The 20,111-nt window shown below is 34.2% G+C and overlaps 2 protein-coding genes across 2 annotated transcripts in view; both read right to left on the reverse strand.

Annotated features, from left to right (window-relative positions):
- Window positions 1-5,552: 5,552 nt before the first annotated feature.
- On the reverse strand, window positions 5,553-6,272 carry LOC110027550. The gene has a single exon (XM_020729039.1). The coding sequence runs from the start codon at window positions 6,232-6,234 to the stop codon at window positions 5,698-5,700; it is 537 nt and encodes a 178-aa protein (XP_020584698.1). The 5' UTR covers window positions 6,235-6,272; the 3' UTR covers window positions 5,553-5,697.
- Window positions 6,273-12,681: 6,409 nt separating this feature from the next.
- Window positions 12,682-20,111, reverse strand: part of LOC110027376 (E3 ubiquitin-protein ligase CHIP-like) — a 13,909-nt gene continuing 6,479 nt past the window's right edge. Inside the window, 4 exon segments of the mRNA XM_020728774.1 lie at window positions 12,682-13,352; window positions 13,669-13,779; window positions 13,863-14,016; window positions 14,115-14,248. Of these exon segments, the coding sequence (XP_020584433.1) occupies window positions 13,218-13,352; window positions 13,669-13,779; window positions 13,863-14,016; window positions 14,115-14,248 (534 nt within the window). The 3' untranslated portion in view covers window positions 12,682-13,217.

Genomic DNA, 20,111 nt, shown 5'->3' on the forward strand with positions numbered 1-20,111 from the left:
TGGATTCATCATATTTATATATATTTATAACAGTGAAGATATTAGTATGTTAAATATAACTGAGCTTATGTATTTGTACATATATTTTTCTCGAGTATTTATGAAATTTAATCGTTTATAATAAAAGCTAATAAACAGTTTTTTTGCTCCCTCATGACCCATGATCGTGCATGCTAAGGCCTCTTTTGAAATAGTGCATCATTTGAAGGAGCTTCGCTGTTCGGTGAAACTTCTTTAAAAGTCGCTTGGTGGAACGAGCATTGTCATCTGAGTTCTAAAATGAATTAACATTCCAGTGAAATAATTTTGGGAGGCATCAGAAGAAGCCGCTTTACCAAATGAAAACAAATCCGAGTGTCATGCGTTTACAACAACCGAACGTAGCTTGACTAAACCTAACTCCCAAATTTAATTATAATTAGTGTTTCAAAATCATAAATAATAAAATAATAAATAAAAAAAGCAAAACTTTGAATTACATACTATAAGTATAATATTTTCTATTTAATAAGAAATAAATATATTTATATAATAATAACAATACAAATACTTTATATTATACAATAACATCTTTTTAATGTATTTCTGTACTTTATATTAAATGTTTATTATATTTAAAATAAAAATTAATAAATCATATATTTTATAATTATGAAAATAAAATAATCCAACTTAATAAATGGGTCAGTGTCAACTGTCATTTTGACTCCAATAGTCAAATCTTTTCGCTTGTACAGGCAGTAAATTTACGCTTTTTTTTAATATTTTATTTACTAGTAGCTAATAATGGCATATAAGACGCTATCACAGCGTTGTCTTTCTCGTTGTCTACGTCGGCTCTTGCAGGTCGGAGATGGGACATTAACTTCAGGGGCCATTTACATAAGTATGGCCAGAGGTAATTGTACGAGCTCCGATTATCTCTCGTACGTCAAAAAATTCGAGTACTATATCCTTCATTCGAGTGGAATCAAACTCTTGATCAGACGAGATTTACAATTGACAAACAGATACCCGACCATCTAATCTGAGTACGCCACACACACACACACACACACACATATATATAGTCAAAAGACAAAAATATTAAGTATTGTTTCCTCTAGTTGGAACTCTGAGCTTGCCGAATGGAAGAATATCAGGATGAAAGATAGAAGGAACCCAGTTCGGGAGGCAATCATTCACAACCAACTCTCCCTGTGGATTTCAGAGCTCCTCAGCAAAGGGCCCCTCACAGAATATCTCTCCAGTCCTCTGAGACGGCTACTTGTCCAAGGAGGATTGCCCGTCGAATTGCGGCGGTATACATTCTATATGACGGCTCAGTTTCTATTAACAGTAAGAGTGTCACTTCTCAGAAATTTCCCTTGAAAGGGTGATCGAAGACCTTCCACCCAACCGAACTTCTTATGGCCGACTAGAGGCCTCAATCTAATTGAGAGATAAGAGTGTAGAGTCATCAACTGTCCCTATTCAAGCTGTTATGAATATGAAAATGTGCCAAATTTTGGTATGAGTATGAAAAGGTTCTAAAATCAGTTATGAAATACGAAAATGTGCCAAAATAAGTTATGAATTCAAAAAAGATGTGCACAATAACTTGTAACGATCAAAGGGGAAATATGTAACTGTACACTCAATACCCCCAAAATCTACAATTAGGGGAACATTTCTGCAACAAAGAGGTAATTGATTTGTCGTACCTAAGCTTGCATCTACTGTGCTCTCTCTCTCGCATCCTCATTTTCTCTTTGTTTCTTCCTCTCATCTTACGCTCTATTCAGTGAGTGTGATTCACATGATAGATTTGAATGCAACATTCTAAAAGGCTCGGTGAGCATGAATCATGCTAGTAATAAGAAGAGGAGTACACTACGGGGAATAAACTCATACGAGAGACACCACAAATATGGAGTACACACGGAAGTTTGTGCAATAGTAGATCCAAATGTTTTAATTTTATATTTTAAAAAGTATTATTTAATAAAATAAATTAATCAATAAAAAAATAATCTTGAATATATATTTATATTTAGATCTTTACTCCTATAAATAAATTTATACCCTTTTAAATATTTTGAGGTCCACCAATGCATACAAATGTTTTAAAAAAACTTTTTAGCAATCCTCTTTCAGTAACAAAAAAAAAAAACATAAATTCAAAAATTTCAATTTAGATATCTCGAGCTAGATCAAAATATCCGCCCGGACAATGCACGTTCGGCAGCCAACCATCGAGCACCATGTTGTCATGTATCTCATCAGCAGGCGACATGACGGTCGAGATTAGCTGTCCGGACGTGCTGACATCAACATTTTTTCTCCGTTTTATAGCAATCACCGATCAATTAAAAAATTGATATTCTTCAAAATTTAAAATATTTGGAATATTATAAATATAATTTCAGATCTCATCCGACATCTGCGGTGTATTTTGTTCTGTTTTAGATCACCTACTAATATTTTAATGCCATATAATTCCGTGCACGCATGTTTTATTCGACACATTCATGCATAGATTTCTGACATTATGAAAAAAAATTCTAAAAAAATAATATCACATGTTAAAAATATTTTTCAAATGTATATATATATATATATATATATATATATATATACCATAAATATTTGAAATGGAAGTAATATTTGAAATAGGTAGCCAAGTGTGTTGGTTTAAAGAATGTAATAAAGAATTGCATCATTATTCTACTCCCAATAATAGCATCATAATTCAATTGGATTAATTTGACCAGCGGACCACTCATGCACCAAGAATTGGAAGCATGACAAAGCTACACAAAATATGGCCACTAAGAGAGAAAAATATAGAAAAGAAAGAGTAATTGCAACATTTAACTGAGCTGCAACGCTCAATCGAAGAAAGTAGAAGTTGTAGAAAGAGTCATCACACCTATCAAAAGGAAAGGTAGACATGGAGGAGCATCACTTAATTGCTCCAAGCCATCACTTTATTGATTGAAGTGTAACTCAACCCGAAGTTGCGTGGAAGATTTGATTTTTCATCTTCATAACATGTGGAAGAGTGGGTCTCATTTAATCATATATTTAATCTTTTCCACCATAGCAAAAAAGGAAGAGTGGGTCTCATTGAAAAGCATTTCATTCCATTCCCACCAAATGATGTAAATAGGATTATAGATGATAAGCAATGCGAGCCTTTTAATAGCCTTAAAGCGCAATGAAAATTATTTGTAGAGTTGGTTGAGAAAAGCAATCATATTAAAGAGTAATCTCCTAATTACCCTCAAGGAAGTATGATTGCCAAAGACCGAGTGATAGTAAGTTTTACCAGAATGGTTACACATTTTACAAACCCATGTGCCCCATGGTTATAGAATATTAACTATTTTTAAGCTATTCAATAAAGCTACAACCAAGGAATAACATATTTGATAAAGTTACATTTTAACCAAATGTCTTCAAGTCAATTAAAATTTTCTTCATTTTTGAAGATGACATGTTTCAAAAGAGTTACAAAAATGATGCCCCCTCCTTTCAATACACAATATTTATTCTATCATTGAGTGGAAGAGTAGAACTAATATAAAAAAACATGAATGATAAGCCAATAATAATGACTACGAAAGGGCATAGTTCTCATTAATACCTAAAGCAGTGCTCACAGGAGTTCTCCAATATCTATTAAATAAAATAAGATAAAGCTTAATATATACAATAGATGATTTTTATTGTACAAAGGATAATAAAATGAAGAGAGCTATATACATCATCAATGTCATAATACAGTTTGTGTTTAAATAAGAAAATCACATTCTTAAGCTTTCTTTGATTACTATAGCCGAAACAATGGTTCAAGCTTATGTAGAGTCATTAGTAGCTATTTGCCATTAGAAAAAAATAGAGAAGAAAAATGCAAAAGTCAAAAGAAAAAAAAAACTTGGCTTTAGTAATAAGACTAAGGTGGTGATTGAATTTAGACAAGTATCACATATATCTATAGAAAATGTGGTATTCTTCTAAGAGAAAAGGTGAATTTTTCTATAGTGTTTCCTATCATATAAAAAAAATCTAATAGTAAGAGAGGTGATAATGAGGGTCAGTTTAGAGATAAAGATTGAGGAAAGCCCTAGATGATTTGATAGGATTAAATTTGACCCATAAAGATAAAACTTAAAAATTCATCCAACAAAGCAATTAATGCATTTATCAAGAATAGAGGTATATTTCACTTATAGCCTGTTAGTAGAAAGAAGTGAGCTAAGATATGTGATCGAGGGGAAAATACTCAATAGTTTGCTTTGTAAGCCCATTGAATCCAAGGTCATTATTCATAACTTTAAATAACTAAAGTAACTGATACAACATGATTAATTTCGAGCCCAATGAAATTGGCAAAATAAGAAATGCTTTGTTTGAGAGCATGAGTAGTGTTAGAATTTACCTTATCCATATTCAAAAGATATTATACACATAGAAGATGAGAGATAAAATAAAAAATTGGAGAGTATCTGAGGTGCCAATCTTGCGATCCTAAAGGAAGGCAAGAGAAATCATCCATGAAAATGGTGAAAAGAGTTGAGACTTAGTATCTCGTATTATCTGTCAGTGCATGCAATAAGGAAAATACCTTGTATCATAGAGAAAGAGTGAGAGAAAGGGCTAGACGAGCCTTGAGGGCGAAACCTTAGAAAATGTAATAAATTCTTATCCTCAGTAAGCTAGTAAGTTGGAGGAGTGCAGCTCCTTGGGGTTTTCTTAAGTTACAAACTTCAGAGAGAGAGATAGAGAGAGAACCCTCTTCCTCTATTTTTTCTCTTTCTTTTTATATAAAAAATAGAAATATAAAAAATAACAATGTAGTACATCTTGTACTATATAACACCCTTCTCTGATGTCTTCATGAAAAGCTATAAGTGTTAGCTGTTGTCGGTATGCTCCTATCCCTGGGGCTTGTATGAAAAGATCAAGCCCCTAGTGTCACACAATGTCTTTAATAATGAATTGATAAATATCTTTAATACTCATGATATTCTCCTTTGACAGCCACCCTTGCACGGGGTGGGCTAGGCTATTCGTTTCGAGTGTAATGAATATAATCAAAGCGACATGTGGGATCGATTCAATCACTTCGTCAGGTGAGCTCGATTCAACCGTTTTGGCAGGTCAGCTCAATTAAACACTTCGGTACGGGTGCTCAATTTAATAAATGAAAATTTCATATACTCTTATGTGTGTGTGTCTTTACATCTAAACTTTAATATCTATATTTATAACATTTTAATAATATAATTTTATAAATGAAAATTATATACTTCATTTAAAAAAAAAGTAATAATAATATTTTTATGTGTTACTAAAAATTTGAGTGGTAGATACATAAATCTAAACACTTATATGTTAGATATATAAATATAAAAGAACTATATAATATTTATATAAATACCAAAAATTTAAATGTATAACTGAAATATTTCTTCAACTAAAAATAAATAATATTTTCATTTAATTATTTATTTATCAAAACAACATCTAAACCTTAATAAATCAGCAAGATATCACAACCTCAACATTTCCTCCTACATCCAATCATCAGCCGCCACATCACCCATCAATAAAATGTACGCCCAAGTGGCAGCTAATGATTGGCTATGTGCCGTATCCATACCACAACGACATATTCCCTAATCATCTCGAACCGGTCCGAACCGGTCCATCTCATTCCCTCCGCCGGTTCACCCGCCCGTACGACCCGCCACCACTTCTCGCCGCCCGCGGCAGCGCCACGATCGCATCAGAAACAGAGCACGCCGTCTTGCACGAACCAGAAAAGCTCACTAAACCAAATCCGCCGGCAACCGCCGCACGTCGCCACACACCCACCCACTTCGTACCTGATCGCCGCCACCGCATTCCGTCAATATCCTCGCCGGAAGAGTCTTCAGCGCACCGCGCAAGCGCGACGGCGAAGGGATCGAAGTCGCCGGAGTCGCCGGAGCTAGATCGCTTGTTACGGGGGAAATTAACGGTGGATCTGAGCGGCGGGAGAGGGAGGAGATGGGGTTTGGAGGAATGGGACGGCGGGTGGAGTTTAGGGATTCCGGGCTGGTGTTCCCAGGAGAAGGGGACGGCGGATGAGGGAGACCCGTAAAGTTGGGGAGGATGATCGGAGAAGGGTTCCGGTGAGGGCGATGCGGAGAAGGGGATGGTGAGGAGAGAGAGAGAGAATGGTGGATTGAAATGCGTTTCTTTCATCGGGCGGCAGAAAGAGGTGGAGAAGTATGGTGGTCGCGGCAGGGAGGGGCTGAAAAAGGTTATTATGGTAGTTACATAAGATATTCCCTGTTTTTTTTTGCATGGAGGTCCTCCAAAAGAAAGATTATTGCGTACGTTAACCGCAAGCAAAAAATGTGTGCGGTGAACCAATCAAAAAATTTTCTCTACCAAAAGTGTATGTCAGTGGACCCCATTTTAATTTTTTTTTTGAAATTTTTATTAGACAGCGCAAATTGCGTGCACTGTCCGCACAGAATAATCACTCTCTCGAGAATGTAATTTTTACTTGTTGAATGATTATGTAAACAAAAAATTATGTTATTGAGAGCACATAATTTTTACGTATTTACATATTTCATACTAAAACTTTCATATTTACAAATAACATTTTGGTACTTTAAAATTATGCATAAAAAGGTGTATTTGAATTTAAAAAAGGTGATGATAGTATTATTTTTAAAACTATAATATGTAATATGTAAGGTTCATATATTTTTTTAATTATTATTTTTTTAATTTTTGATAATATGTTTAGTTCGTATTTTTATGTAATTTTAATTTTAAAGAATAAATTAATTTATTTTTAAAACACTCAAGATAACTTCTAAATGTTTGAATATTTTAAAAAAATGATCATATTTAGCTTAGTATATCAAAGATATATTTTTTTTAAGTTAAAATATAAATAAATTAAATTAAATGCAAAAAATAGATAGCATAAAACAAAGTTGATACCAAATGATCTCTACAATTTTGATACTATTTTGTGAATTAAAAATATATTATAATAATAATATAGTATAATAATAATGACATTAGATTCCTATTATAAATATTAGACACATATTCTAATATTTATATTATAGTGAATAATTTAAATAGCTCTAAATCCTTTGTTAAGCTCATGATGTTGCTTAAGGAGATATTGAGAATTCGTCAATAAACTCTGAAATAAATAAATAAATAATATGAAAATTCATAAAAAATCTATAATATGTAGGAAAAAAATCATTGAAAGGAAGCGAAAAGGGGGACATTAAAGATTATGTGTGTGTGTGTGTGTGTGTGTGTGTGTGTGTGCTTGTGTGTGTGTGTGTGTGTGTGTGGAGCAATCTATCCCGAAATTCCAGAATTCACTTACCTCTTTAAGGTTTCATCTCCCTTCACCAGTGCTTAGATAATTGGAGGAATCGAAACCATAACACACATCTCTTGAACCTTATGCCTTACATCTACTACTAGTTTTTATAGCTGGAGAGGAGCCATAGAAAGCATCTAAATGAAATCCTAATAGGATTCTTATTTACATGAAATTTTTCATCTTTAAAGTAATCAAGTATAGCACTTCTGCTAAGCTTATTTATGATTTGGTGGAAGGTTTTGCTCCTTTTTCCCAATATATTCATCTAAATAGACAACAAAAAAAATTTATATATTGGATTAAACCCTGCTGCCCATTTATTAAAGGCCATGTAGATGGTTACTTGAAGCCTTCAGCAGCTGCTGTCGAGGGTATTTTTAGATATTCAACTAGTAGATGCATCATTGTCTTTTTAATTCCTTGCATTGATATCTCCGCACATTGTTTTGAGCTTGTTGTTGTCCTCAACAACTTGATGGTGGACAAATGTTTCAACTTCAGCTTCCTAATTGTGAAGATGGATTCCTCCTCTATTTATCAAGCCTGCATGAGGACTTCTATTTTGCCTTGGTATAATGTAAATATTAGAATAAAGATTATATCCTTGCTACCCATTTTTACTATCACATGGTTACTTGTAGAGAAGCAAACATACCCGTCAATTTACTTGCCAAGTTAGGTTCTAGAAGTGACAATGTTTCTATTTTTTCTTCCTTTTGTTATGAGCTCAAGGTATTGCTACATCGTAACAATTTAGAGCTTCCTTATATTAGGCCCATTTTTTAGCTCCTTTGTAATATGTTGAATGTTCTTTAATGGATCTTTTTTCCTTTAAAAAAAATATATGAAGGGTGATAGACCTAAAGTCTGGAATGATGGGATCTTATGAAGGATTGAATGTTGATGAAAACTATTTCCCCCAGGACTCTCTTAAAATAAGAGTATACAATAATAAAGAATAAAGTATATTAGAAATATGTATTTCTTTTTTCAATAGTGCCATATTATTTAGAACTAGCTCTATAAAATATGTGATAAATTTATCAAAACATACACAACCCTAAGATGCACCTACAATGTGTTATGAGCATTAAATGCTAGGTTTGGATAACTACACAAAAATCTTATAAATGCTCAAAAAGTTAGAATGATGTTTTATAATTTAAAGCTAATTTGAATGAATTAGATCATTTGATGCGACAAAATGGAAAATATTATGATCAAAAGGTAATGTAAAAAACCTTTGTTAATTTGCAACCACTATAATAAGAGATATAATGAGTTTATAGTTTTTCTAATGCTTCTTTAGAACTAAAAATTTCAAATGAGATGGCACATAACCTTAATGCGAATATTCTAGATGAAAGGTTGAAGCAAAAAGATTCAAATGAAAGAAAAAATATAAATAAATAATAAAAGTTGTATTATCTATTAATTTTAGTTAGCCCAAACATTGTCTATGGTTTATCCTAATCAACTTCTAAAAGCATGGGTCAAAAACATGAAAAATAATGAAAATCATTGAGATTAAATAATTGGAATCACATAACTAATCACTAAAATTCATATTTAATGTAAGTTGAGAAAATTGATAAGCATTATAAAGAAGTAGTTTAGGTGTGGCAATAGAACCAATACCCACAAAGGGTGTAAGAGCGCCATCAATAGTCATGATAGAAATTGGATTAGAAGGAGATAAGGAAATATATAATTGAGAGCTAAAAAATATATAATGAAAAACCATAGAGTCAAATAATAAATTAGAGAGGAATAACTACCAAATTAAGGGCTAACAAACCCGATGTGATAGAACACATGACTGTGTGGAAATGAGCATCTTAAACTAATCAACAAAAAAAAAAATCCATCATAAAATTACTAGATCCAATTGTTATAGAATTATACGTCGGAGACTTATAAGCATGTTACTGTGATTAAGACAACGAACATTTTTGTTCAGCTTTATATAATAATTTTAAAAATTTGTGCCTCCAATATCTTTTTTATTTACAAAGCTTATATCCAATACAATTAGGATAGAAAATTAGCTAATTTTTTTGTCATTTGAGTGTGTGCTGGATTTTTGATATGTAGTTAATATGTGACTAATTTACTTTGAGTTTATGTTAATATTTTTTAATTGGCTCTAGTAAATTATTTTTTATATTTTATTAAACTCATTCAAGTTGCTTCATCCAGAGAGCTCCTCCTATTACTTCCACATACGATAAGTTCCAAACCGAGAGATGGACGCTTTTGCACCCATATTGCATTTAGCGCAAACCGTGGCTTTGGCGCTTTTATGCACCCAATTCAGTAAGTTACATCGCTCTGACTCCAGACCACACCACTTTAGCGCTCGAGAGAGTTAAAGCAATGTTTTCTCTGACAGAGGGATCTAGAGGTCAGATGAAGGAAAATCTGGAGTCATTGAATTGAAGATCAATCGGAGAATGTGTGTGGCATAAGAGACATTGTTAAGGAAGATAAAGAGATAGCTTTCTGCCTTTTTTTTACTTCTCTCGTTCCAGGGCAAGAATTTGGAACTGTTATTTTTCTGGGCGATCTTTGTAAGTGTGAGAAGTGAGAATTTGAGAGATTTACCGTGATTGAATGCTTGGAATTTCAACATTTCTGGAGTGAAGGAAGGGAGAAAAGTTCTGAATTTTTATTTTGTAATTGATTTCATTTCCATTGTATGACTTTTGTACTATATTTCTCTTTTAATCAAATGATCAAGTTGGTGTGTTCAAGCATGCAAAATAAGTAAACTTTTCTTTCTTCCTTGGGATGGGGATATAGGAGAGATGAATGCGAAAGTTTCTTTATGTATTTGTGTTGGCTAATGATGGATGATGATTAACTTATTGCACTTCATTTAAATTTTATTTTGGCCAAGCGGCCTGTTAATATGTGTCGTGGGTTACAACTCTCAGAAGAGATGGTAATAGAGTCGATAGAATCGATCACATTAATTTGGTGGAATAAGGATATATCTACTAAATTAATACAAACTTATAGGGAGACATTGGTACATGAATTAAAAGTTGGAATTATGGAACTAATTTGCTTTTTAGCAATTCTTTCTTATTCCACCTGAAGGGGGTAAGTAAGGATTTTTCTTTTGTATATCATTGATATATTCATTTAACTGTCACATTCAATGAGTTATTGAACCATTCCAAGGGAGAACTTCTCAAAAACTTGAATAACTCTTTGCTTTCTTTATTAAAAACTTAGAATTTTCTTATATGATTTAAATTAAATCAAAACTTCAAGCTAGGATCAAAATCTCTAGGCAAGAACTTTTCTTAATCAAGTTCATCTTGTTCCTTGTGAGATCAATAATCCGGACTCAAACCTGATACTACTGATACACCACATATACTTGCGTGAACCGCCAATGCTTTACAGCACTTGTTGCGTGTCAATTTTCGTGCAACGCTAAATAATCACCCCACCACCGCAAATCTCCCAACACTCATCAAACTTAAATAATTTTTCTTGCTCCAATCTCACACAAATAGATTATAATAAATATTTTCCTTCACGAGTTACGACGATGAAAAATAATCGCCCCACCATCGCAAATCTCCCAACACTCATCAAACTTAAATAATGTTAAATACATACCACACAATTTTTATGTATTTACATATCACACACCTAAAATTACATATTAAAATGCTATGGACGTTAATATGAAAGTTTAGGTGTCTAGATATGTAAATACATAAGAATCGTGTGCTGCCCATGCAAATTTCCCAATTACAAATTGCATGCCATCAAATTAATGTCAACCAAGCACAAAATTAGTAAAATGTTGTTGCTGTTGATGGGTACAGCATGATCACACTTGTGCGGTGCTGAAGCGGCCAACTTGCATCAAATGCATTTCTTAACGACATTTGGTCAATGAGAAATGTTATATCATTAAAAAAAACCCTTTTTTATTAAAAAATATTCTATATATATTCTAAAGCTTTGTGTTACGTGATGTGGAATATTTACTACGTTTATATATATATATAAGGTAGACATTATTATTATTTAGACTTCGCTAGGACGGCAGTGTGTCTGTTTGGGTAAACTGTATTTTGATAGCTTTTTCAAAAAGCTACCGTTGAATTCTACGTTTTCCCACTTTTTTTGACCAAGTGCATTGACAAACTTTCTAGCTTTGAACATCAGATTATTTTTCAACAGCTTCACAACTGTTTCTTAATAAACTGCAGTTGTCGTACTGCATTACGTGAAGGCATTTTAAAAATTTGGCAGGCCTAATAGCATTTGCTTTGAATTTGTCTAATATTATCAGAATTATTAGCTTCATTTAATCACAAATCAGTTTAAAGTAGTATCACCCTTAACCAAACCTTTTTTAAAAAACATGTTCGGAGGAGGCCAACAACAATCTAAAATTGTAAGATCTTGTTATTCTTGTGAAAGAGCTTCGGAAGTCATTTGGAAGACGCTGCTTCACCAAATCAAACAATTTCCATATATCAGAGTTAAATGTAACCAAACAGAACTTCATCGTCTTCTCAGACAAAGCCTTCATAGGTCAATTAAGAGTTCACTGCATCGAGAGCTTTGTGATTTTATTCAGATTTAAAATATTTCATCAGAGAACGTTAATCTCCAAGCGCTCATAAACGAGAAAAATTTTTAGGTGCGGAGTTCGCACATACTAACTGCGGCTAAGATTAACAAAGAAAAAAAAACTAAGTAAACAGACCTCCGTTATATCACAGCGGAGGTCTGTATGTGAAGATTCCGCACGTAAAAACTTCTCCGTAAACGAGAGAATGTTAGGTGACACCACGCAACCATCAATCGATTAATAAAAAAAGTTGATTTTAATGATTAATACACAGCAATAAAAAATACTTTCACATTAAATATTAAGAACTCATTTTTTATCAAAATAAAATAATAAGTCATGCTGCTCAACAGGAATAGCTAAATAGAATATTTATAAAAGAGCATTTACATACATACCACCCAATTCCTATGTCTTCACATATTTAGCACCAACTTTAATTTTTTACATTTATGCCACTAAAACCTTTCATATCACATACAAAATACCACCATTTTAACTTCTAAAGTGTGAAGTACACCTTCTCATGTATGGGCAAAGTGGCATGTATGTAAAAGTTGTGGAGTTTAGGTGTTAGATATGTAAATCCATAAGACTTGAGTGGTATATATGTAAATCTTCCAAACTAAGAAAGAGGCCAAGCTAATTGTTTTAAGGTCATGATCAACTATGGTTGGTCGGCCAACAAAATTAATTAACCATATTTACCAAAAATCTAATTTGAACACATACAATGAGTCAAGCATGCCAAAAATGCCAATAAAACAATAGCTATAAACATATTACAACAACATTATTTCCATGTGAACCCAACTCAACCAGATTAGAAACCAACAATAACAGTCAGAAAATCTGATTCAGTGAACTGAACTGTCCAATAGATGACACGATGAACAATCTAAGGGTGCGTTTGGGGCAGCTTGTGCTTATCTAGAAAAGCGGACCACAGGATTCAACCCGCATTCCGCGTTTAGTGTAAAAAACGAGTTGCATTTCGGATAAGCAGCTCAAACGAAGTTTTCAAATGGTGAGACGACGTTTTCAAAACACCTCCGCAGCGGATAAACTGCCCCAAACAAGCCTAAAAGAAGCAACTTTCTATATACACTCTAGTAAAAGAAAAAAAAAAGAGATGGAAACCAAACATAAAAGAGAATTCTACCAAGACTAATACCTGTGATAGCTTGAAGTACATCAACTGCATTCCATGGCAATAAACTACGACCCTTGGCTTGTCTTGTATGCCCAACCATGCTTCTTCAGGAATGCTCGAGCAGCTCCCTTGATGGCGAGGTTTGGAATCAACTTGTCCTTATCAAGAGGTTCTCTTGTAATTGGATCAAATTTACCCACCTGTGTGGACATTATGAAAAGAGCATTGTCATGATTATGTTTAACAGAGGTCAAAATTTAAATAACAGCATAATCATCATGTCATAAAAAACAAGGTTCTGAGATTAAAAATCATGTATTATAATTTTTTGGCAATGCTAATCACCTTTTGACTACATGGCCACCAGGAAACAAAACAAAGAACCAGAGGTAATTTTAAAAGGAAATGCATTTTATATGCCATTATCATCATATGTTGATAGAAAGAGATAAATAGATAAATGGATAGAGAGAGAGAGAGAGTATTTCAAAAAAATGTGAAAGATATGAATGAAACCTTTTCAAGATGTTCGAGAAGTACAGCTTTTTCATAAGTAACACCACTTGGAGTGATGACGGGATCCTGGAAGATATCAAGTGTGATATTGCAACATAAATAGTCAGGTACCTGGAAATAGCAAAACAAAACCATTAACACTTGTATAAGATATCTATAATGTGTGTAAGCGAAAGATTAGACTCAGCTATCACTTCTCTAGGTGTGTCATCCTCCAATGCTTTGCTGAAAACTTCATTCAAAAGTTCAAATTGGTCAACTTTATCATCTGGTGATGCCTGAAAGCAGTCTTCCGGCTGAGGATCTTGAAGAAACTGATGAAGCATAAGAGCTTTTTCACATTCAACCCTTGAGAATTTAAGAAGAGTTAGATAAAGAACAGTGGTTGGGTACAGAAACAAAGAGATTGGACAAGGAAAGTTACTCAGCAGAACTAAAGATACTACTTGAGTTTTTGCAACCGCCATGCTCGTTCGCTGGATGAAAGTTCCCACTCCATGTATTTGGCTCTGGCAAGAGCTTCCCAGATATCATGGACCATGTCCCCGCCAGAGTTTGCATGCCGCTCAAGATCAAGAGCCTGAAGTTAATAAATGATACAATTTTATTGTTTTGATAATTTGATATAGTTTAAGGTAAAAGGTAGTAGCATGCTATAAAATGACTCAAGAAAACAGAGCATGGATATCTCTGGTAGCTTCAAAATGCTGGCGACCAGGATTTTAGAGCCACAACTCCAATGAGTTTAGACTGCATCATTGGCTATGTCGTTAAATTTACAATGGAACAATCCATATACCACAATTTGATTGACCTGTCAACAGTTGTCAACAGAGTAGTTCAATGTAGCCTTTTATCGCGAGGGTCAGACTGTTATTTATAGGAAAGATGGAATATAATGATATAATATTGCACGCTTGATCCAATCCTTCAACCTCTGGATTCAATTGTGAAAATTACGAGCACAAAACAAGCTCAAAGTTTAATTTTTAGTTCATTCAACGTCAAAACTTACAAAACTTGATCATTTCCAATCCATGGAAATATGGAATAAAGACTTCTTAAGTTTCAGTTGCTAGTGACAAGCTAAAGGGTAATTCCAACGTGATAAATTCTGATTAGTCACCACTTAATCTAACTTATGAGACTGTATATTTCTGTCACCATTTACTAAATGTCGACTCGACCAAATACCTAAGTGAAGAAGGATTTCGCTAAACATGAACTTGACCTAGTGTTAGGAGAGGTCTTTTCGTAATTAATTAGTGGACATCTTTTCAGTTGTTTTACCTCTTAAGGGTAATCTAGTAATTAAGGGTCTAAGGGTTATTTGGACTAGGGCTAGCTTGCCTATAAATAGGCCTTTCTTTGGAGGGAATAAGGAATTCATTTTGGAGAATATTATTTCAGGTTTTCCTGAGTTGAAGGGAGGATTACCTGTTCTGGGATGGATTCCCCAAGTTTGGAGAGGTGATAAGGGAATGAGATCGTAGTGAAGTCTGGGATTTCGCCAAAATCGTTCTACCAAACTTCCCTCTCTCCTCCATAGATTCTGCATTTCTTGAGGCCGTCTACCCAAATTTTGGTTGCAAGAAATTTAAAATAGCAGCAGGACAGATTATTTCAGGTTTGGAGATCATAATGGAGTTCATGACTTCACCAAGATTGGTTTGCCAAAGACCTTTATTCTTTCTTTTGAGGCTGCCGCAGGGTTCAACCACTTCTCGTTTGCAGAATTGAAAGTTCATTGCGGCAGATTCATTGTCCAGCCGGTGCATTTGGAAGAAATCTTTGTTCTTGATGTAAGAATTTGTTCATACATCGGCCAAGAGAAGTCCATGTGTTCACACATGCATTTTTTGGGGCAAAAAAGGGCCAATGTCTTACTTGCACTTCCTATCAGTGCACAGAAATGAAAAATAGTGGTTGGAAAGATAAACTAGGGTTGCTGGTAGGGCTTTCCTGTGCATGAATTCTACCCTTCCTACTCTGTTTCCTATGGCAGATTAGATTCTGGGCTTCTATATGCAAATACTCGATCCAATAAAAAGAACAGCAGAATGATGATGTTGATTTTGATGATAAAGATGCGCATGAGAAAACTGTGTGGGAATCGATAGCTTGGCATACAGTTTTGACTATTTAAGTATGTTCTTGATTCTTACCGGTGTCATTTGGTATTATATTTTTTTAGTTGATGGCCAAACATTCTATCTATCTCAATGACGCGGCGGCGCCTATGCCTGGTGCGGGGGCGCCCTCAAGCCCTCGCGGGCGCATCAAGTGCCGCACACAACTTGCTCAGTCCAGGTGTGAGGGGGTTGAGAGGTCCTTCCTTGTGCACGGTTACCTCCTATTTGGGCGGGGCCCACCCAATTTTTTGTTGTCCTCGAATACAACCCTAAGATTATATATATATATATATATATATTTCTGTGTGTGTGTGTGTGTTATTTGTTGTGTTTGTCCTTTTTTTTGCTTCACTTTTTCTGCCGTCGTCGTCTTCCTTTGCTATGGCTGTGGTCAAGGATAGGTAGTGCTCACTGCTCCAAGGTGGTGATTTTTCCCTCATATTTCACCGTCCTCCATGCCCCCTCATTGCTACCGTATCCTAAAGCAAACGCCTACCTGTTGCCGCCCTTCCAGACCCCTATAGATTGTAGCATACCCCCTTTCAGCCCTCCAGCTTGCTTGCTGCTGCCTCCTTTTCCTACTTGCTGCCGCCAAATGCCAGACCTTCCCTGCTTGCTGCCGCCTCCTTCCAACCCCTTTATTCTTTCTGCCATTCAGCCGCCAGCCACCCCACATCTCTAGTTGCCACCTTCCCACCACTTTTCGGTTGAACCCTAGTTGGGTGTTTATGTGTGTGCACCTTTCTTGGTCTTTATTTTTGTTGCTTGTTTGTAATACACATTTGAATATCTCATTCCGTTGTGGTTTGCGTTAACTCTGGTATCACTCAAAAAAGACATCGAGGACAAGCCTACTCCAACCCGAAGAGAATGACAGTGTTAGGAGAGGTCTTTTCATAATTAATTAGTGAACATCTTCCTTTTCTTTTTCTTCTTAAGGGAAACTTAGTAATTCAAGGATCTAAGGGTTCCTTGGGCTAGCTTGCCTATGAATAGGGCTTTCTTTGGAGGGAATAGGGGATTCTTTTGAAAAATTTTATTTTAGTGTTTTCTTGAGTTGAAGGGAGGATTCCCACTTTTGGTGTGGATTCCTCAGAGAGGGGAGAGGGGAGAGGGGAGAGGGTATCTTATTGAAGTGTGGGATTTTGACAAAAATGATCCACTAAACTTCCATCTCTCCTCCATAGCATTCTTGAACCCCTTTTCTACATTTCTTGTGGCTGTCTACCCAAATTTTGACTGCAAGAAATCCAAAATAGCAGCAGGACAAAAAACCCTAGAAGAATGTCATCTGCAAGATTTCCAACGAAAAAAAAAAGGAAAATAATTTTGGCTTACAAAGGCTAAGGATCCATAAAGTTTGCTGGCACGAATAAGTGAAAAAAAAAAGGAGTGAATAGGATGGATGGCCAAAATGCAAGAGATGAAAAAATGTTGGCCACAATTGAGAAAAAGCTAATGTTAATACAGCAAAAAAAAAGAAGTTCAGCGTATTGAAATAAAAAATAAAAAATAGGCAAATATAGGTAATGAAAACAAGAGTTACGTTCACAATATGTTAGCCCTTATGCATTGGTTTAATCTTTTGCATTGATGAGTGCATATCTACTAGGATAGTAGCTCATATGGCCCTTCTAATATTTCACCCTCCTAATAATAATGGTATCAAAGTTATCTGCTCAACCCTAATCAAGTGATTTATCACTTGTGACTCCCATGAGCCTTGAATACTTATACAACAGCCAAACAAGGCATACTAGTATGTGGCAACCACATAGGCTTTAAGCTTTTGATGGGACACCCTAGTTCATAGAAGCTAAAGGTGTTGAAAAACTTCCATTTAAGGGAGAATGGTAATAAAAAAAGCTGAACACTTATGCAAGTAGTTGTTAAGATCCAAATGAGAGTGAAAAGTAGGTCAGCGTTAAAACAAAAAAAAAAAAACGGAGAGTTAAGTTCTTAATATAATAATAGTGGTCCTTGCACAAGGTTTGAGTTTTGAGTTGATGGGAATCCATCTACCATTGTATTGGTCTTAATTTAAGCATCCAATAATTCTCCCTTCAGCATAGCTTAGATCAAAACTGATGAAAACAAATCTACCAAGAACAATCACCAAAATTGGTCAAGATGCCAGTTTAGACCAAGCACTGATTTAAATACGTGTTATCAACATCATTATCCTCATCTTAACTACGTGGGATTAGTATTATGAAGAAATCCTAGTTTAATGAACATAATATGAACATTATACAATAAATAAAGAGAAAAGCCATAGTGTCCTATCAATCGAAATAAATATGAATTATCTATCCAATATTTCTTAAAAATGAAAACTATGAATAAATTTTACAAGAAACTATCACTATACATACTAATATAAATAGATAAAGAAATAAAAATCGCAGCAATTTACTGAGGATCAAGAATAGAAAAGGTGTAATGTGGGCACATCTGAACTACCTAACTATTACCTATTATTTTTGTTTGTTAGTGTGATTGGCTCGTTGTAACATTGATTATATTTTGGGTTTTTATGTGGATTAAGGATCATGAAAAGCTTCTTCGAAGTCCTAGAGATTTTTCTTCAATGTTTTTTCCCCCTTAAACTTGGGGTTCTTTTTGTTGCAGCTACACAGGATGTTTTCAGTCATTTTGTTTTTCATACTTAGGTATTTTGTCATATAATTGTCATCTAAAGCTCCTTATACAATCTATATTTTATTTTAATTTAATTTTGAGCTCCCCACGTTGTGGGATTAAGGATTTGTTGTTGTATTGTATTGTTGTTATGTTTAATTTTGAACTCCGCCCTCAACTTTCTCTAAATTATTGTGTACAATTAATCACGTCCAAAGCAAATTGATTAATTAGATTTTGAAAATCAAATCCATGGTCCTATCAAAAAATAAAGCCACGCATGTACAGAAAATTCCAATCAATTTAATTAATGATATATTAAATAATGAAGGCTTTTATTATCAGATTCACCAAATGAAAATTAACCTGTTTAGCTCACAAAAAAGGTGGAACCAACTGAATTTAAATCCAAAACAAACTCTGGTGAGGCAATGATTACTAGTTTTCATTGATATTTAGCTCATAAACAAAAATATATCAGGAAAAAAATTGCAAACATTATATTTTTCCACTAGCATACTCGATTAATCATCTAATGAATATATCAATAACTAATTATCTGATGAATGTACCTGTAGTTATTAGATAAATAGTTAATAAGGGATATTCTTTCATACAATTTAATTGAGTGATAAATTTCAAACATTCAACACTCAAAATAAAAATGAAGATAGATCTGGAGCACAAAGAATAGTATAACACTAAATTTCATATGTTTTCAAAGTCATCAATCTTTTCATCAGATGTAAAATTTATGCCTCACTGTATGGCTAGATAAGGAGAAGTTTCAAAGATTTCTCATAATCAATTTGGATTTATGCCGGGTAGGTCTAATGGAGTCTACTATGGAAGCTATACATTTATTGAGAGGTTTGATGGAGAAGTTCAGAGATAATAAGGAGAATCTACATTTAAATTTTTATTGATTTTGAAAAGCTTACGATAAGGTTACAAGAGATATCCTTTGGAGAGTTCTTGAGAAGAAAGGTGTCGGCATGATTTATATTTAAGTCATTAAAGATATGTATACTAGAGCTATTACTTATATTCGAACTAAAGGAGGATTGACCACATATTTTCCTATTTCTGTTGGATTACATCAGGGATTGACTTTAGGCCCATATCTTTTTGCTTTAGGGCCCGTTTAGCGCAGCCTATTTGGTGCTGTGGCGTTTTGAAAACGCATCTGACCTGTTTGGGTAAACTGCGTTTTGGTAGCTTATGCATTTTAAAAACGCTGAAATCAGCATTTTCAGACCTCAACTATTTAGGCGTGGTGACAGCTTTCTGTTAGTAGTCTGATTTTTCCAAAAAAATAAAAATTTGCAATAGCCACCGCATATATCTTATCAACATATTATTTTTAATCAGTTGATCAGCAAATTATTCAATAAGCTAAAGATGCCCCAAACAGATCCTTAGTTATGGATGGACTTACTGGACATTTACACGAGGATGAACCTTGGTGTATGTTTTTTGCTAATGATATCCTTCTCGTGGATAAGACGAGAGAAAAAGCCCAGGAAAAACTTGAATTATGGAGGTTTACATTGGAGTCTAAAGACCTTCATTTGAGTAGAACTAAAACTGAATACATGGAATGTAATTTTAGTAGTAATAGCTCTAGTGACAGAAGTGTGACTTTGGGTGATCAAATTATTAAAATGTGTG

The sequence above is a fragment of the Phalaenopsis equestris genome, unplaced genomic scaffold (assembly GCF_001263595.1).
Source record: "Phalaenopsis equestris unplaced genomic scaffold, ASM126359v1 Scaffold000428, whole genome shotgun sequence".
In the NCBI taxonomy this organism is placed as follows: Eukaryota; Viridiplantae; Streptophyta; class Magnoliopsida; order Asparagales; family Orchidaceae; genus Phalaenopsis; species Phalaenopsis equestris.